Source organism: Silurus meridionalis, chromosome 27 (assembly GCF_014805685.1).
Source record: "Silurus meridionalis isolate SWU-2019-XX chromosome 27, ASM1480568v1, whole genome shotgun sequence".
Taxonomy (NCBI): Eukaryota; Metazoa; Chordata; class Actinopteri; order Siluriformes; family Siluridae; genus Silurus; species Silurus meridionalis.
The window spans coordinates 7,899,578-7,917,733 of record NC_060910.1 but is presented as its reverse complement, the minus strand read 5'-3'; the positions used below and the strand labels follow the sequence as shown (position 1 = coordinate 7,917,733).

At 35.5% G+C, this 18,156-nt stretch overlaps 1 protein-coding gene across 1 annotated transcript in view; it reads left to right on the top strand.

Moving 5' to 3' along the window:
* Positions 1-16,319, top strand: part of col27a1b (collagen, type XXVII, alpha 1b) — a 69,140-nt gene extending 52,821 nt beyond the window's left edge. Inside the window, exons 38-61 of the mRNA XM_046841773.1 lie at positions 4,215-4,268; positions 4,365-4,472; positions 4,565-4,618; positions 4,729-4,782; positions 5,104-5,160; positions 5,277-5,330; positions 5,440-5,493; positions 5,578-5,631; positions 5,761-5,814; positions 5,900-6,007; positions 6,136-6,243; positions 6,353-6,460; positions 6,549-6,602; positions 7,468-7,530; positions 7,625-7,678; positions 7,779-7,814; positions 8,025-8,042; positions 8,579-8,614; positions 8,733-8,759; positions 8,900-8,965; positions 9,068-9,236; positions 11,346-11,455; positions 12,235-12,453; positions 13,086-16,319. Coding sequence (XP_046697729.1) covers positions 4,215-4,268; positions 4,365-4,472; positions 4,565-4,618; positions 4,729-4,782; positions 5,104-5,160; positions 5,277-5,330; positions 5,440-5,493; positions 5,578-5,631; positions 5,761-5,814; positions 5,900-6,007; positions 6,136-6,243; positions 6,353-6,460; positions 6,549-6,602; positions 7,468-7,530; positions 7,625-7,678; positions 7,779-7,814; positions 8,025-8,042; positions 8,579-8,614; positions 8,733-8,759; positions 8,900-8,965; positions 9,068-9,236; positions 11,346-11,455; positions 12,235-12,453; positions 13,086-13,232 — 1,866 coding nt within the window. The 3' untranslated portion in view covers positions 13,233-16,319. The remainder of the gene's footprint in view (positions 1-4,214; positions 4,269-4,364; positions 4,473-4,564; positions 4,619-4,728; positions 4,783-5,103; positions 5,161-5,276; positions 5,331-5,439; positions 5,494-5,577; positions 5,632-5,760; positions 5,815-5,899; positions 6,008-6,135; positions 6,244-6,352; positions 6,461-6,548; positions 6,603-7,467; positions 7,531-7,624; positions 7,679-7,778; positions 7,815-8,024; positions 8,043-8,578; positions 8,615-8,732; positions 8,760-8,899; positions 8,966-9,067; positions 9,237-11,345; positions 11,456-12,234; positions 12,454-13,085) is intronic.
* The last annotated feature ends 1,837 nt before the right edge of the window (positions 16,320-18,156 follow it).

Sequence of the window (18,156 nt, the reverse complement as noted above, 5' to 3'; positions counted from 1 at the left end):
CGTTTTAATGCTGTTGTGATTTGATTGGTAACACTTTGAGTGGTTCTTAAATGGCTATATGACAGAACAGATGACATTAATCCAATTCAAGCATTTTTAAAGCTTTTTTCCCAATGAACAAATGTAACGTCCAAGTCAAGTGACATAAACATAACATGAAATGGATATTTGTGGACATACAAATATCTTATAACACTATGGCATGTTTTGTCAGCATAAGTTTGTCAACATGAGGATGTCTTATGGCTATATGGCACTTTGTGGCAATGTAATAAATGATGACACTGACACATTTTTGACATCAGGTAATCTTATAACTGATTAAGTAATCTTATAACTTGATGTATATGATACCAGGACACTATTGTGCTGTGACACTTTGTTGACATAAGGTTATTTTTTTCCTGCTGTTCTTAATGGTAACAAGATATAAGTAGTTTCATATGGCTACTTGGCACTTAAACAAGCATTTTAAAACAATTGAAATGACCATTTTTATGACATAACTGCAAAGTCAAGTGATGAGAGACATATTTGGAGACACATGTTCCTTTTTAGGCCACTAGCTCTTTTCTTGTGTAAATAAGATTGTGTTATGACTCTATTTGGAGACACATGGTTGTCTTTAGGACACTGGCACTTTCTGTGTCTACATAAGGTTGTCTCATCTATAGTTGCCTGACTAGCACAATTTTTGTTTTAATAAGGATGTCTTATGGCATTAATGTCAAGTGTTATGACATTTGTGTTACAATAATATCATGTTACATGTGATTACACTTTCTGCACCAACTTACATCATACATATGCTATTAGTAGCACAATATACGTCAGGTATTGGTAATTTTTGTGACATAAGTTACAAGTTACTTTAGAGAAAAGGGGAAGACCAAGAAAAACCACTACAAAAGACGACAAAAACAACTCAAACATACTTGAACAAATTAGCGTGAGTGGCGGCAGAGAACACGGGGAAGAGCACATTAGAATGGCGAAGATTCTCAACGAGACTAGGGACATTTGACAAGACAGCCACAAACAACTTCAGGATATAAAAGAACTGAACCAAAAACTGAATAATAAATCTAATAAACGAATCGAGAGGCTGAAAATAGAATAGATGAAGCGGAGAACCGAATTCAAAACATGGAAGAAGTGCTGGAAGAGATGCTACGGCTAACAGACCAAATTGAACCCAGGCTAAAAGATCAGGAGGGTGGAGCCAGAAGGTCAAATATCGGGATTTATGGCGTACCAGAAAGAGCTGAGGAAAACTCTTCAAACATGATTTCTTCCCTGGAATATTTATTTAAAACTACCTTAGATCTGAACCCACCGGTGGACCTCCAGATTGAAAGGCCCACAGAGCACTCGTGCCTAATCCATCAACTGCAGTCAAACCACGCTCGATAATTGCCGAGTTTCTCAACTACAGGACAAAAAAGATCTGTTATCAAAATGGCCTGGGAGAGGAGGGTGATCGAGTGGAAAGACAACAGGATTTTCTTTGATCATGACGATGCTCCTGACGTGCTGTGGAAACGGAGGAAATATCAGGAAGCTAATAAAGCGCTGAGGGCAGCAAATACCAAACGTGATTTATAGCCAGGTTAAAGGTGTTTTATGCTGAAGGCACGGTTTTCTACAACTCCCTGAAAGAGTCAACGGCTGATATGGAAAAAGAGGTCTTTCTACCTGAGGTCTACCTTACTCAACTCACCCTTCTCAGTGATTAAGCGCTTTCAGCGGCTGACCTGGCGAAAGATCTGCAAGAACTCCGGTGCACCTGCTTGTGTACACCCATCTTATCAAGACAAACTTCGCACATTTAGACGTTTACAAACAGACGATTATTAAGTAGAAAGAGATGTTTAAATTTTAGGTTTAAATTAATGTTGATGAAGGTACTTAGGCACTTTCTTTGTCATCTTTTCATTTTCTTGTTTTAAGCTACACTTCCTGATTCGAGAAAAACATGTATGTAATTTTAAATGCAAATTGTGCCAAAGAAAAAGAGGAACAATTTCTAGGAGGATATGTCTTTAGGTACATGGAACCTCAGTGGACTGCAAGTACAGGAGGTTTATCCCATGGAGCATATTTGTCATCATTGCTCATTTAAGGGTCATTATGCTAGAAGTCTTGATTTTACTCTGCTTCAGTTTGATCTCCTTTATTTGAAAGTTCTAGTTGTTCTTTGTCATTTGTTGAGTTCACGTTTATTGCTAATTTAGAATGGGAAGCTAATTTGACAACTGCTATACGAGTTTGAGAATAAAGGATAAAAAAGACATGAAGAAATATAAAGACTAAACTTAAAAAAGAGAAAATCGAAATAGCATTGCTTCAAGAGACCCATCTCAATGCAATGCAAGGCATTTTTTATTGGCAGGGGGATTTTAATGTTTCATTAGACTTTAAATTAGATTCTTCAAATCCTTTCATTTAACTATCCAGCCTGTTGAGGAAACATATAAATACAATGCTAAAAAAAAACAGGTATGATTGATGTATGGAGAGACTTCCATCCAGGACAAAGAGACTATACATAATATTCCACCCACATACATACTATTCAATAATTAATTACTTTTTTTTTGCATTTGGAAAAGACAAATTAAAGCAAAATATTTCGAGTCCGGGGGCAAAGCAATTAAATTATTGCAAGCAACAGGCTGACATGACGATACAGAAGATACAAGACCCTCCGAAAATATTCAGAAAGTGTTATAAAATTATTATAAAGATCTTTATACTCAAACACATACTGTACATCATGGTTAAATGTATTCTTTTCTCACTCCTTTAAAACTTCCTTTGTTTAGTAATACATGAAATAATTTAACTGCAGATATAACTGAAAAGCAAATAAATGAAGCAATATCCAGACTTAAAACAAATAAATCATCCAGATGGTATAAGGTAATTTCAATTCTCTTAAAGAAAGATTCAATCCCTTTATATATATATATATATATATATATATATATATATATATATATATATATATATATATATATATATATATATCTTCAGATCTGACAACATTCCTATCAAAACATTTTAAATAGAGACTATTGGAGACCCAAGTAAGAGTGCTTTAGTAGTAAAATATTCTCCTCAGCTTACAAAGCTGAACTTTGAGAGAGAGATGGGAGAAAGAAAGTAGTATTACCATCTCATGTGAGGATTGGGAAAAACTTCCCGTTCCTTATTTTGGAGAGAATTTTGCTGGAGAAATACTGTTTGTTTTTTTCCTTACTTCGGAAACAGAAGAATACATTTCTAGGCAACTCAAATTGTTGGAGACATTGTGGCTTACAAGATGCAAACCACTTTTACATATTTTGGGGATGCCCTAATATAATTTTTTTTTAAGATATACATAACGTATTAGAGAAGATTTTAATAATTTCAGTCTACTACAGCTTTAAAGTATTTTATATAGGTAAGGTGTCAATGAATTTTAGAATTGTATAGGATTTTATATGTATAGAATATATGTATAGAATAAATCTTGCTTAAAGTAAAGAATCCGTTACTAGATGCTGGTATAAACCTAATCCATCACAAATACATTGTGAAAAGTATATTTACTATGGAGAAAAAAACATTTTGTGTGACATATTTGATGACTTTTGTTCTTAATAGATTGAGTATATACAGTAACTCCTATTGAACCAAATGTTTTATGTTTAGTTATAGAGATTGCAGTCAAATCCCCTTTCAATGGTTTCTCTATAAACGGAAGATAATTAAAAGAGATATATTGCTCTGTTATTGTAATTAAGAACTTTAATTTTCGCTAGTTTGTTTGTATGTTTTTCTTCTTTTTCCCCCTCATTAGGGAGTATACAGTATTTAAGTCAAAAATGTTGAAAAAGTGACATGCCATAAACATTTGTTGTGCATGGTCTCTTTGCAATAAAGACTTGAATTACAAAAAAAGAATAATACTAAAATAGCAAAAAGTATGCATTTTTAAAATATCCATTTACAAAAGATTCTTTTAAAAATACTTTGCTTTATAGTAATAATTAATATGAAAAGCTGCTGTAAAACACTGTAACACAGTGAATAGCTCTAACAAGCCATAAGTAAAGCATAACCTCTTTATTTGTTTGAAGTCAGACTAAGGGGCAATATTTTATTCTGTGATTTCTCCTGGTATGTAAAACCTTTGAATAATAATGGTGCTTTATCTATGTGATCAGGGTCCTGAAGGCAAACCTGGCATATCTGGTGAAAATGGGAAACCAGGAGAGAAGGTAGGACATTAGCAGTGATATTTATCATCTTAGTTTACCCATTCTGCAATGTGCTCCATTTTAAATAGAGTAAGCTACATTTTGGTTTCGTTTCAGGGTAGCAAAGGTCACCAGGGTCACCTTGGCGAGACTGGAACAGTTGGTGAGCGGGGTCCTGTGGGTTTCCCTGGGCCAAAGGGAAACAGAGGAACCATCGGATTTGTGGTATCATCACATTTTTGAAGGCTAACACACATCAGTAATCTACAGCATCTCATTTTTTTTACTAACCATTTGTATGTTAATTAAATTTTTAGGGTGCACCAGGAAGAATGGGCCTACAAGGAGATCCAGGCCTGCAAGGATATGAAGTAAATGACTTCATACAAATCATAACATACCCATTTCATTTATTTTATATTTATGTCATAGAAACTATAGCAGTATGTCTAATTTTGTAATTATTTTATTTTGACTCTAGGGTCACCAGGGACCTCAAGGTCCAATTGGGCCCCCAGGACCAAAAGGAGCAAAGGTAATAATTTTACATATGCTGTAGCTGTTTATTTGTGGCTTGGCACTGTGGTTAGAATGATTATTATTGAAAATGCTTTTCACACTAAATATTTAAATAATTGGCAAACATATTCTTGTTTTAGCAAAAACTGCACATTATTTTGTTTTATTTGATGTCTGTTAGCCCAGGCATTTGCTGAACACATGAGATCAAACCAAGTAGCTAAAAAAAAGCTCATTATTATTGGAATAACAAGCATGTTTTTTGTTTTTTTTCCAGTTGTCACTTTTGCCAAATGATTTAAGTAAACAAAATGAATGGATTTTCTAATCTGTGCAGGGTGAACCAGGGGATGATGGGAAGATTGAAGGCCCTGACGGTCCTGCAGGTGACATCGTGAGTCAGTCTGCTGGGTTTTAACAATGTTGTTATTGTTATTGTTGTATAGGGTACTACTGGGTACCACTGCTCCTGAGTGTCAAACAGATAATTTTTGCTTTATTCGGATTCAGGGACCGGTTGGTCCAAGAGGAGTCAGAGGAGAACCTGGTGACCCTGGCTACCCAGTAAGCATAACACTCCTGCTTCAAAATGATTATTGAAGATGTCACATGAAATTTTTTGCTTTAATTGCATTCATATTTTCTGACAAAATTATTTTATGTTGGTTGTTAGGGTCAGCAAGGTGTAGATGGCGAAAGGGGCAAACCTGGAGCTCCCGGATTGCCTGTAAGCACACGTATGGTAGATGTTAATAATGTTGTTAGCAATTTTCCTTATGGTTTAATACTAATAGTGGTGGCATTGTCACAGGGAAACCATGGTCCAAGAGGCATTATGGGACCCAAAGGGTCTAAAGGCGATCAAGTAAGGACAGTCCAGCATATCTGCATTCAGACATTTTGTTTTGGTTTATTTGTGGTATTATCATACCAGATTCTGTGTTTGGCAAATCACTTCTTTTAGTTAATAATCAATTTTCATTTTCTTTTTCAGGGCCCAAAAGGCAAAAAGGGTGCTCGAAGTGAACCGGGCAGCAAAGGGCCTCCTGTAGGTGTTTATAACGCAACTTGCTTACTGTTATTTTTAATGTACAAGCAATAGAAAATTAAGCAATCGTGTTTTGTGTTTCTAGGGTCCTGTTGGTCCACCTGGTCCCAGAGGGGTTGTTGGTCGAGAGGGACCTGAGGGACCTTCTGGCATGGATGGAGCTCCTGGAAAAGATGGGCCTAAGGGAAATCCAGTAAGAATATTTTTGTATTCTTTTTTAAACCTTAGATTTACATAAATTCCAGATTGTTAATCTATCAATTGGGAAAACCTGGAGAGAAAATTAGAAAATGTAAATTTTCTCTTGTATTTTTTTGTTAGGGGGAGCAGGGAAGAGATGGAGAAGTGGGTTTTCCTGGAAAGACAGGGCCACCTGGCCTAACGGGGCAACCTGGATTACAAGGAAGTCAAGGTTTCTTCGGACCAAAGGTAGTCAAATAGGCAAAAATCTATGCAGCAACAGAGAGAATTGTAATGTCAGCATATATGCTGAAGAAGCTATTTGTATGATCTCTCATGACTCTTCATGTTTTCTAAGGGTGAGAGAGGCCTGCCAGGTGAGATTGGACCTATTGGCAAACGTGGAATGCCTGGAACCATGGGGATGCAAGGGAAACTAGGCAGCCATGGAGTTAAAGGCCAGCCTGTGAATGTTGCATTTTTTCTTTTTACTGGACAGTAAATAATAATTTTTAAGAGACAGTAAAACCAAATTGGTGCCATTTTTTCTCCAGGGTGATGCTGGTGAGCGTGGATTATCTGGACCTCTTGGAAACTTTGGGCCTAAGGTTAGACCAGTCTATTCCAGTCTTTTTTGATATGTAATGCAGATCTGTAATGCAGATAGGTCACACACAAAATCCTTACTAACCATGTCTTCTAAAGCATCAAGTAACAGTACTTTCCTGCATTCATACAAAACATTTGGAACACAATAAGATTCTTGGTTTACAGTTTTATTATGTTACATAAAAGTCTTATACCTTATATCTTGTTGATTCTCATAGCTTTTGGATTGTATTTGAATTGAATCCTGGTACTTTCCCTTAACTGAGCCAAAATTAAATCAGGCTCCAGATTTGCATACATAATTTTCATTTTAATTGCCTTCTTGTTGTGTGAAATATTGGTAAATGGTCTTTTAATGTGGGGAATTAGTATCTGGCAGAGCTTTCATGCACAGGATGAATGCGCAGGTGAAGGCCAGCTGAGTAAATATAAGCTTGCTCATGGAGCCTGTTTATACAATTACTCACCCAAACATTATGGTGATGATTTGCTCATTTGCTCACTGTATGATCCAGACTGATTATCTGCTTCTAATCTGCTTTAAGTGTTTTCATTTTAGACAGGTATGTGTGACTACTGTGTGTGACAGAGTTTAGTTAAAGGAAAAATCCCCCCAAATATTGATGGTGTGCCTAGTAACGGTTAACAGTTTCTATGATGACATCACAATAACTGGCAGTATTAGTATCTATTCATTATTTAAAACATTAACATCCGGTTGAGCTTTTTAAAATATTATGGAACAAGCAGTAAAACACAATTAATACCATATACAATACAGTGTGATATATTGTGTATGATATAGTGGAAGCTGGCAAAAAGTATATTTGAACTCGAAATTGAATTAGAAGTGTTATTTTATAGGGTCCACCTGGTGATGTCGGTCCTGCTGGTATCCAGGGACCACGAGGACCACAGGGTTTGATGGTAGGAAGTACTTTGTGTTCATTTATAACAAACCCTAATGAGTTTTCTGGACTGTGACTGCTCTGGCAGCAACAGGGATTTTTTTTTTTTTCAGGGATCAAGAGGTTCCTTCGGACCAGTTGGGATCATTGGACCCGATGGTTATCCAGTATGTGCTATCAGTTTTATTTATTTTCTTTTTACATTTTACTGTAGGTGATCTTTAATGTGTAGCACACAGTCTGAAATAACTCACCTCCCTCTGTTAGGGACCTCAAGGGGACAAAGGAAGTCGAGGGGAAATGGTGAGTAACCCATCCTTTGGTACCTTCCTGTACATACATGTTTTTTGAGTGCACAGAAAATATTGAAGCCTAGTTTACTCAGTGGGTGCATCAGTAAAACACTGGCAGTTCTAGAAATTCAGCACACAAATAGTGTTTGTTAGTATGTTTTGCAATGGGCTGTTAAAGCAGTTTGATCTAATGTTATTTTTTTCTTATTATTCTGATTAGGGAGTTCCAGGACCAAGGGTAGGTTTATTTAAATTATGCATAATTTGTTTTAGTAAAATTTTATCATTCTAACTTTTTACACTGACTTGCCTGTTAAATGTTTTAACACATTAGGAGTGTGGAATATGTAGGCATTTTTGGATTCTTAGGATTTGCTTCATGTGCCACAATGCACTCATGAAACATGCATCCGATTTCCAAAAATAACATACAAGCAACTAACATTTTCTGGAAAAATTGTGTGGAAAATTGGCCACTTACTTGTGTAATGGTCCCCGTTGTGATGAGAATGGTCCACCACAGTCACAGTACCCCACCCATCCACCCTTTTAAATCTGTCCCTTTCCACTAGTGGATGGGGTATAGATGAGGTACAGGAAGAGATGCAGTCATAAATGGCCATTTTTACTGGTAAAATGGCTTGTAAACTTAGATAAACTTTAGTTGTAATTAATAAACTGGCAATCCAGTGTAGAACAAATGTTAACCTAGACTTGTTGCAAGTATATGAAACCAGAAATGAGGTAATGTTCTAATGTACTGGTCTTTTTTAGGGACCTCCAGGTCCAAGTGGCCCACCAGGACCCCCAGTAAGCACTTTAGATGAGTATCATATAGATGTATAGTATATGTCTATAGTTGAAAAATAACAATACAATATCACTATATTTTATCTGTAATTGCTTTACTCTTTTCTTTGGTGTGTAGGGTCCACCTGTTTCTTCTCTGTCTCTTGTAAGTATTTTACAATGTATATACAAGAGGTTTAAGCATTGATGAGGTCTATGGAGTGTAATACCTTTTGGTCTTGGCCTTGTGTTTTCGATAATCTATTTACAAAAATACGGAATTTGTGCTTGAATGTCCTGAAATAGAAGAATGAGGCTCTTGGTGCTGCTTTTCAAGTCATATTTGATTCCTACTCTGCACTGAGGTCTGAGGTGAGTGCCTTAAAACATGTGAGGTAAAAAGTGATGTAAATACATATTATTTAAATTAAGGTACATTGAAATATCTAAGCATGTCCATCTTCTGTCCTTTAGACATACTCAGACATAGACCTTCCCATGCTGGACCAGGGAACCGAGATATTTAAGACCCTTCACTACCTCAGTAACCTGATCTACAGCATTAAGAACCCTTTGGGAACACAGGAGAACCCAGCCAGGATGTGTCGGGACCTGCTGGACTGTGAGCACAGAGTGAACGATGGTGAGGAAGCATCTGCATTTTACAGCATTTTTATTGCTCACACGGGGCCTCATTTTTCAATCTTTGCGTAGAGCTTAGTAAAGCCGAATGAAAATGAAATGTTCCACCCGATTTATAAACGCTGTGGGAAGTTGTAGTAAACAAGTTTTTGATTGCGACAAAAAAGTATATGTCGCTCTGAGTAGGTTCTTTTGCTAAATGCTGTCTTTTGAGGTATGAATACAGCCTAAATGATATAAAATTACTAGTATATTCTATGTAAGTGCAGTCTATATATAATATCCAGTTTGGTAAAGGAGGTGCAGCATATGGTCTCCAGTTGTATAATTAATTCATATAGCTAATGAATGTATAGATTTTCCAGATCTGATATTGTATATATAATTGTTTATATTTATTAGGTATATGTATTGGTCAAGAGAAAGCTCCATTGTGCACATTCCAAATGCTGCACTTGCCTGAAAGCATAACTATGGTAAAAAGCAAATATTGTAATTAACACAAACAAGTATGATGAGCTAATTATTGTACATGCATTTATGCAGCCTATGGAAAATAGGCAATCTTTAGAGAGTGCAATTTATATATCCAAAGTACACTATGTCCTCTGTATACTGAGCACCATGGAAACCAGAATTCCCTTTTAGGAACTTAAGCTGCGTTGGTACACATTGGGAACGTTCCCAAAGCGTTCCGACGCAGCGTCTTGTTCCCTCAGGGAACTAGTGTTACATATGTAACCTAGAGACGTTTATAGTGGCCTGCAAAAAAAACTGACATTAAACCTACTGGACATCTTTGGGATGCACTGGAACACTAACTACATGCCAGACGTCCTCATCCAAAATGACCTTACAAATATTCTTGTGGCCAAATGAGCACAAATTCCTATAACCACACTCCAAAATTTGGTGGAAAGCCTCCCCAGAAGAATGGAGATTGTTATAGTGCCATAGGGGAGACCAGCTCAATATTAATGCTATGTTTTTTAAATAAGATGTTTAACAAGCCAATATGAGCATCATGGTCAGGTTTCCACAGACTTTTGGCTAGATAGTGTATTTCTCCTCTCTAAATAATGTGCTGCTGATGACGCACATCCTCTGTGTTTGTATCTTTGACACACACAAAAAAGCAGAAAGGTTTTGGCTACCATTTCAGCTATGAGCTGTGGTGTTCTCTCATTACTCATAAAAATATTACTTGAGTGTGACTACCACCTTCATTATTTCTTCATGAAGTGTTTCAATATGAAATTACTGTGTGAGCTTTGGAGTTATATAACTGGTTTGTTTTTGCACTGTACTGTATTTTCCTCAGTTTTGTCACAATTTCCAGATACTGATTTTGGAAATAGTGTCTAGCATTCATTCAAGCTGTATAATATTCCTAGTAAAATAGTTCCCATCATGTGCAGATCATGTCCTCTGTTTACAGGTTTACTGTTTAAAGTGGTGGGATTTAAAAGGGTAATGTGCACCACAGCATTGAGGGTGCTGTATAGGATAAAAAAAAAATACAATAATGTCATGTTCAAACAATTATTTCAATTAGAGTTAACAGGAAATAGAGCATCTTTCCCTTACTGTTATATGAGTTATCTACCAGGGTGGGGTTGCCAAGGTTTCAGTAGTTTTTATTTTGTTTTTATATTAGATTGGTTTGAAAACAATTTTGTCAGCAAATGTGATATTTGGACTAGTTTAAAATAGACCATGGCCTCTATGACCATGTTCCATAGCTAATCATCAAGTAGGGACAGTGCATGTACAATGTACAGACCCATTTTCTGTAAGAATTGTTTTAGGAAATATGGAATTATAAAATGGATAATGGATATACAGCAAGTCAGAAATGTGTAGGCGGCATGGTGACTATGTTTCCTATGCATTGACTAAGAAAAACCTGAAAGTTTCACTTTGGGTGCCAAAGCTAGCAACGTGTCAACCTCTGAACACCTTTTCATTAATGACTGCATCAGTCTATCAGTAGTACAGTATGTGTCATTTATATTCTAATTGCAATCTAACCAGTTTGGTAGCATTATTATTAGCAGTTATTGTATTATATTGGTATTAATGTAATAGATCTCTGTTTGTTTGTCAAAAGGCACTTATTGGATTGACCCAAACCTGGGCTGCTCCTCTGACACAATTGAAGCCACCTGCAACTTTACAGGGGGAGGTCAGACCTGCCTAAGGCCGATTACTACATCCAAGGTTAACTTTTTAAAAGTATTTATTGGTATACCTGTAAATTTCAGGATTTTTTACCTTGCGATTCATTTAGTGCATCATGGTACTTTACTCTGTGTAACACTTTTTTGTCTAAAATCCTTTGTAGGCATCCCGTTAATGTCCCTGTTAATGCAACAAGGGAGGCTAGTCTATGTGATATAACCTTTGACCAACAAAATGAAAAGTTTTTTTATTTAAATAAACAATTTCCACAAGGGGAAATTTTGGACTGAACCAACTTTTTTCCATTTCCATTCGATTTCCTTTAGATCTCATGGGTTTGTTTATTTAAGACAGTTTTTTGGGTGTGTTAATATTTAAGTAATGAGCGTTTTGCTACCTTTGGGATTCTCTACAGCGATCTGGCTTAATTAAACCTAAATAATATAATCTTCTGGAGGGGTATGTAGCTTCAAACTGTGTACATGATATGTGAGTTCTTTTACTGAGAAATTAATTAATTTACTGAAACCTGCTTATTAAAAACTCAGTTATAGTCTACATTAATTTAAGTTCTCAATGGAGAAAGAAGTGCCAAAAATTTCAAATCTCAATTGCTATTCCAGACTAAATTCTTCATTCTGTAGTTCATTTTGTTAATTTTTTATTTTATTTATATACATATAAATAATATGGATTTAAATGTCTACATAATTTGCTATAACTAACTGGATATACTACATGCCCCATGATTCAAGCTTAAGTCTATACATATAACCTTTATACATTGTGAGTAAAGTTGTTTATATATTGTGCTGCAGTTGGACATGGGTGTAGGTGTGATCCAGATGAACTTTATTCACCTGCTGAGCTCAGAGGCAGTGCAGCTTCTCACCATCCACTGTCTGAACATGTCTGTGTGGGCAGAGGGTGCAGCCAACCCACCGTCTTACAATGCTGTGAGCTTCAAGGCCTGGAACGGAGAGATAATCGAGGCGAGAGGATTCATTCAGCCTATACTGCTAAAAGATGAATGCTGGGTGAGCAACACAGAAAAGGTTATATTTGGACTGAATGCTGACAGCAGATGACATGCTTTAAAAAGTAAAACACGTCATATTTCCATTTGAATTATGAACACATTGCTTCAGAAATCTCAATTCTCATTCGTCAGAAAGTGTTCATTCAAGTGTAATTATAAATCTGTCAAATATTTAAGATTTTGTTGAATATACATTTAATAAACACAACATTTATTCAGTTGTATTAGCTGTGTTATAAGAGGAATAAAACACTTCAGGACATGCTCTTTCAGGGAAATAATGAACATGGGTGGTTGATCAATTATTTTTTATAAAAGCAAGCTTTATCATATTTTGCTTATTAATATAGAAAAATTAAGGAGAGCATAAAATCTCTAAATATTTTCTGATCATGCTAAAAGTATGTTTGTGTGTACAGGCAGAAGTTATCTGTTTATATTTTATCTTTACCAGTCAATTAAACATTTTACAGCATATTAATTTTATTTAAATGTAGGTATTGTTACAATATTTTGTGGTAAATACATACGTATGATGGTGACTTAATAAGTTTACTACTGTTCAGTATTGCTGTAGATTAATATACTTATTTGCTGCATCTTAACACTTGATGCTATTTTTTTTTTTAGTTGAGAGATGGTCGGTGGCATCAGACGCAGTTCCTTTTCCAGACCCAGGAGACCAACCTGTTGCCTATAGTCGATGTGCTGAACCTCCCAAACAAAAAGCCAGGCTTTAATTATCACCTGGAAGTAGGACCTGTATGCTTCATATAGGGCACAGAAGGAAAGAACAGAGAGGAGTTAGAACTTAGCTTTGTGCTCTGAGAATTCTTGGGGAGGGTCTCACTGCTCAGGCCTGGACTGCAGACTCAACATGGTGGATAATGAGATCCAGAGAATCTTGAAAGTAAACAAGACTCCTCAAGCTGGGGGTTTAATGGACAAAAAAGCTCTTTTCTTTAAAGGACTACTTTTTTCTCTTCAACTAATTTTTTAAAGAAGACTTTAAGAAACTTTGAGTGATCAGTCTCAAGCTGCCAAAAGAGTTAATTTATTCACACATTTGTGCTTCGCGCACAAGATTTCCCGTTACAAATAGGTGCCGAAGTGTAAGTTCAACACATATTTGCATTTACAGTACTCATTTTGTATCAGTTTTTTACACATGAACATATGTATTTATATGTGTATGTATATTTTTTTGTAAAGTGCAATGTGAGAAAGATTTTGTTGTATAAAGGTGAATCCTATATTTGGCTGTTCTAGTGAATTAAGGTTTACTGTCACTCATATTGACTTTTCTTCAGGTTTGGTGCAGAATTGTGTCTGTATGTGTCTCTCTCTGTCTGTAGGTCTCGTTTTAATGACTTACTCGGTGGATTATACAGTCCCCTCTGAAAGTGTTGCAACGGCAAAGCTAAACTTTTTTTTTTTTACTACACACTGAAGGCATTTTGGTTTGAGATATATATAAAAAAAAGAATGAGACGATAGAGCTGAATATGTTTTACTGATTTTTACATCTAGATTAAATTAAAACTTGGCACTCTAGGTTTGCAAAAGCGTATGAACAAACATTTGACCAGTTTTTTAAGTAAAAAACGCTTTTCCAGGATTTTATCACAGTTGTTTTTGTTTTTAGGAGTTTCTTCCTCCTGTCTCTAAGGTCTGCTGATTGAATTGTTTAGTGTAAAACATTCCACTTTTTCCTCTTAATGAAGCCTTTTTTACGTTAGCAATGTGTTTTGGTCATTATCTTGCACCATGAATTTTGTGACAATTAGATTGGATGCATTTCTCTGTAAATAAGCAGACAATGTTTCTGTAGACTTCTGCATTCTTTCTGCAACCATCATGAGTGACATCATCAGTGAGTTTTTTTTTCAGACTTGCCTTGTCTTACCCCCAACATGCTTGACCAGTGAGCTTGTATGTTTTGGCTTGTCTTTCACTTTGACAGAGGTTTATTTTGGTTTCAAAAACTTGTGTCTGATCTCTGTATATCAAATTCCAAAGGGGTTTTCTGATTCTTACTGCAGATGAGTGGTTTACATCTTATGCTATGGCCTCAATATTTCTGCTTTAAACTGGATAGTGATACCGTCAGCCCTTTTTGGTTGTAAGGGATGTTTTTGGGTTTTTTGGCTAGCTTATTCAATGTCATTTTTTAGGGCATTTCCTGTAGTTGTCTTGGGTATGTCCAGTGCTTTTGCAGTGGTTCTGGTTGAATTTTTTTTTTTTTTTTTTCTTCTCTTTTCTTCAAACTGGATTTCCATTAGACAGCTCTCTGGTCTTTAGGCTGGTTCATCCTTTTTAAACAACAAATGCAGTGTTCACAGTTTAAAAAGCAGGATTCACACTGAGAGTAGATATTAAGACCTATCAAATGTTTCAACAATCAGTGCCTAGACATCAAGAAGCACTTTTTTTTTTTTTTAATCACTTGATTACAGATGACTTTAAACAAAAGTTTAATTAATTAATTAATCTAGATGTAAGTATCAGGAAATGAGAACAGAATCTATCTAATCTATCATCTCATGTTTATCAATCATCCCATCTTTTGAACAAAAACCCAGATATCTTTATTTATATAACAAAAAAACCCAGATATCTTTATTTGTATAACAAAAAAAGGACTTTACTTGCCGTTCCAATACTTTTGAAGGGGACTGTTTGTTAAGGTCAGGAATGATTGTGCATAAACATATGCACACACCTACACAACACACTCAACATGTAACTCATCAGGTTTAGTTCACATTGACGGAGGTGATTTCACGCTTGAAAGTTTCATTAATTGTCTACCTCCAATCTCACATTTTTTATGGTGCTTTAGGAATATCAGATTTAATAGATCAAAAAAGCTATATGCGTCTCCTGTGGTTGAAATGCCTTTGAAACATGGATTGTGCTGACATCCAACAGGTGTCTGTAGATGAAGTGCCTTTTATACTTTGAAAGGGAATATTTTTGTATAAACAGAAAAATGAAAAAAGAATGTCCTTTTTTATACAGCCATCTTGTCTAGAACATTTTCGATGTATGCCTTGTGTCCAAATCCTTGAATTTCTGCTTAGAAAAGAGTGTTTTATGTTTTCCTACTTTCTGCAGACTGAAAGCTAAACCCATTCATTGTTTTATTACCTGTACTACTAAACATGGTCTACATACGACTCTCCATTGCTCTATAAGAAGAATTAGAATTGCAAAGTCTTCTGTTGGCATGTGAGTAAGCCCTGTCTGACTGCACACTCATTTGGCATCGAAAAAAATTTGCCTTTGACTCTAAATAAAAATGTCTGTGCACGATTGAGATTTTGCATTGGATCGTTCTAATTGAAATTCAGCACACTAAGCAATTCCACTACAAGCAGCTCTTCAAGCTGCACCCATGACCCTGATTAGAAATGTATTTTATTCTATTTTTTTCTGAGTTTTTGTTTTACCCCATCAATTCTGACCAACTTAGACATTTTGTGAACAGTTTTTGCTCACCATAAGTTAGAGTTCAAGGCATTTTTTTGTACTATTTGTGTACATTTTACGCTTCTGTGTTTGTGCTTTGTTTTACAATAACCCATGTGTGCTGTGACTGTACCCCTTCCCTCCAACAATTACAGAAGATTATAGCTTTCCATGTCTGTGAATGTTTTCCATTTTTTTCCAGTATGTACAGTATTAGGAATGGAATACCTCATGTTGCAAACCAAGGAATGTTTTTTTCTTTTTCTCCTGAATTTGTGAACAGATGGTTGAAGTCAAAATCAAAATCCTTCTCATGTATGTACCACCCCGAATATTCCTCAGCCATTTCACCCTTTTATTTACCTCTAAATAAACAAATGGGTGTTCAGTAAACGTCTATTTAATCAGTTCATTCAGATCTAGATCTTCAAGATGAGCTTTGTAACTAAATGTCTCAACTGCTTAATTATGGGGTTCACTTCTACTCAGTAGCCAGGAGGGGGTGCTGCTGCAGCATGTTAAATAATCTGTGCGGCGCAGAATCCATCTAATTTTGATTTTGTGATAGAAAAAATATAAAGTTTGTGTATTTAACATTCATATGTAGTAGTATTATAGCGACATAGTTAGGACTGTACCAAATTTCCAAATATTGGGAAATTAAATGCACAACCTTGGCAAAAGTAAGCAGTGTCTCAGTATAATATAATCCAATATATAAAAATCATACACCTTTGATACTAATAGATGTTGTCATTGGTTTCAGGGGTGGAAATAAACCCTAATTATATCTAAACCACCAAGCAAATAAACTCTCCAATTCATTCTTCAGTTTTTTGTAAGACCCTAAACCTAATCAAATCTATGACTGGGTAGTTATCTAGTTAACAATATATAGGAAAAAAATTAGCATAACTAGCATCATGTTATCACCAATACTAAAAGCCAACAAGTTGTTAGCTAAAGATTTTTTTTTTTAATAACATGTTTAAGTGACTGTATATTGTGCCAGTAGTAGATTTTTTTAAGTTCCTTGCTAATGAACCTTCATGTCTGTTTGACAGCTACTTTATGAGTAAAAAAAACTGACTAGTGATACTGGATATCAACACCTTTTCAGTATATGAATATAGCCACCATATTTCATTTCATGAGCATATTGTGATAGATTCAACTCTAACACCAGATTACTTCTACTGCATAAGAGCTTGTGCAGTTTTCTCAGCTACATTACTTTATTATTAGTGAGTACAGTGTGGAGCACCCCGGGGTAGCATTTAGCCCCATCAGCAACAATCACAGAGATTGAGTGCTTTGGGAAGGATGAAAAGGTCATCGCTCTGTTGTAGGTATCGACAAAGCTAATCGAGGACTAAACGGACTGCAGTGAGATTGATTAACAATTTCTGGTCTGAGATTTGCAGGTGCAAAAAAAGGACAGATGTTGAAGCTGGGTTTGAACACTGCACTGGATTTATATGACTGAATGTGTATAATAATTGAGCTAGAATTCGGCTAAAAGTGCCAGAATGGTCACGCTTGTGGATTGTCATGAACTCGCACTCATAATTTAAAGAATATGGGAATTATAGCAAGAACTAGAATGTACATTTCCTGAAGGAAATGTGAATGGTGCTTGTCAGTGCAAAACTTGACAAGAGACATGCTTTATTTTACTACAAAGCACTTAAAGCAATTCTCCACAGTCAGACAAATGTTTTAAAGCGTCACATGTCTATGTTTTTATGGATGCAGGGTTAATGGTGTCACATGGCAACACATGACGTAAATTTTAATACCCAGCAATCAACTTTGCCCACTATTTTAAATAGTTTGATATGTCACAGGTGCCTGTTGCTGGAGTTTTATGATTTTGCATATTTTGTCATACTTATAATATGGGTAATGTGGCAATTATAATATAAATAACATTCCAGTCGAGCCCTGGATTGGCTTAATGGCTGACTTTACTGTGTTTGTATGGTATGTTATTTACTCTCTATGTAAAATAGGGGTAATTTTTCTTACAAAAGCAAGGTAGCTAAACAACAAAAGCTAACAGTGCTTTTAAGCCAGCTTCAGTAACAAAGCTTAACTAGTAATAATATATTGCCCTAATTATTAAAACTACTGTATGTGTTTTTTCCTACAGCTGTTTTTTAAATAAAAAATATATTTTAAAGTTTTAAATAACTAATTTTAAATTATTCCACTGTGGTAACGCTTTTTT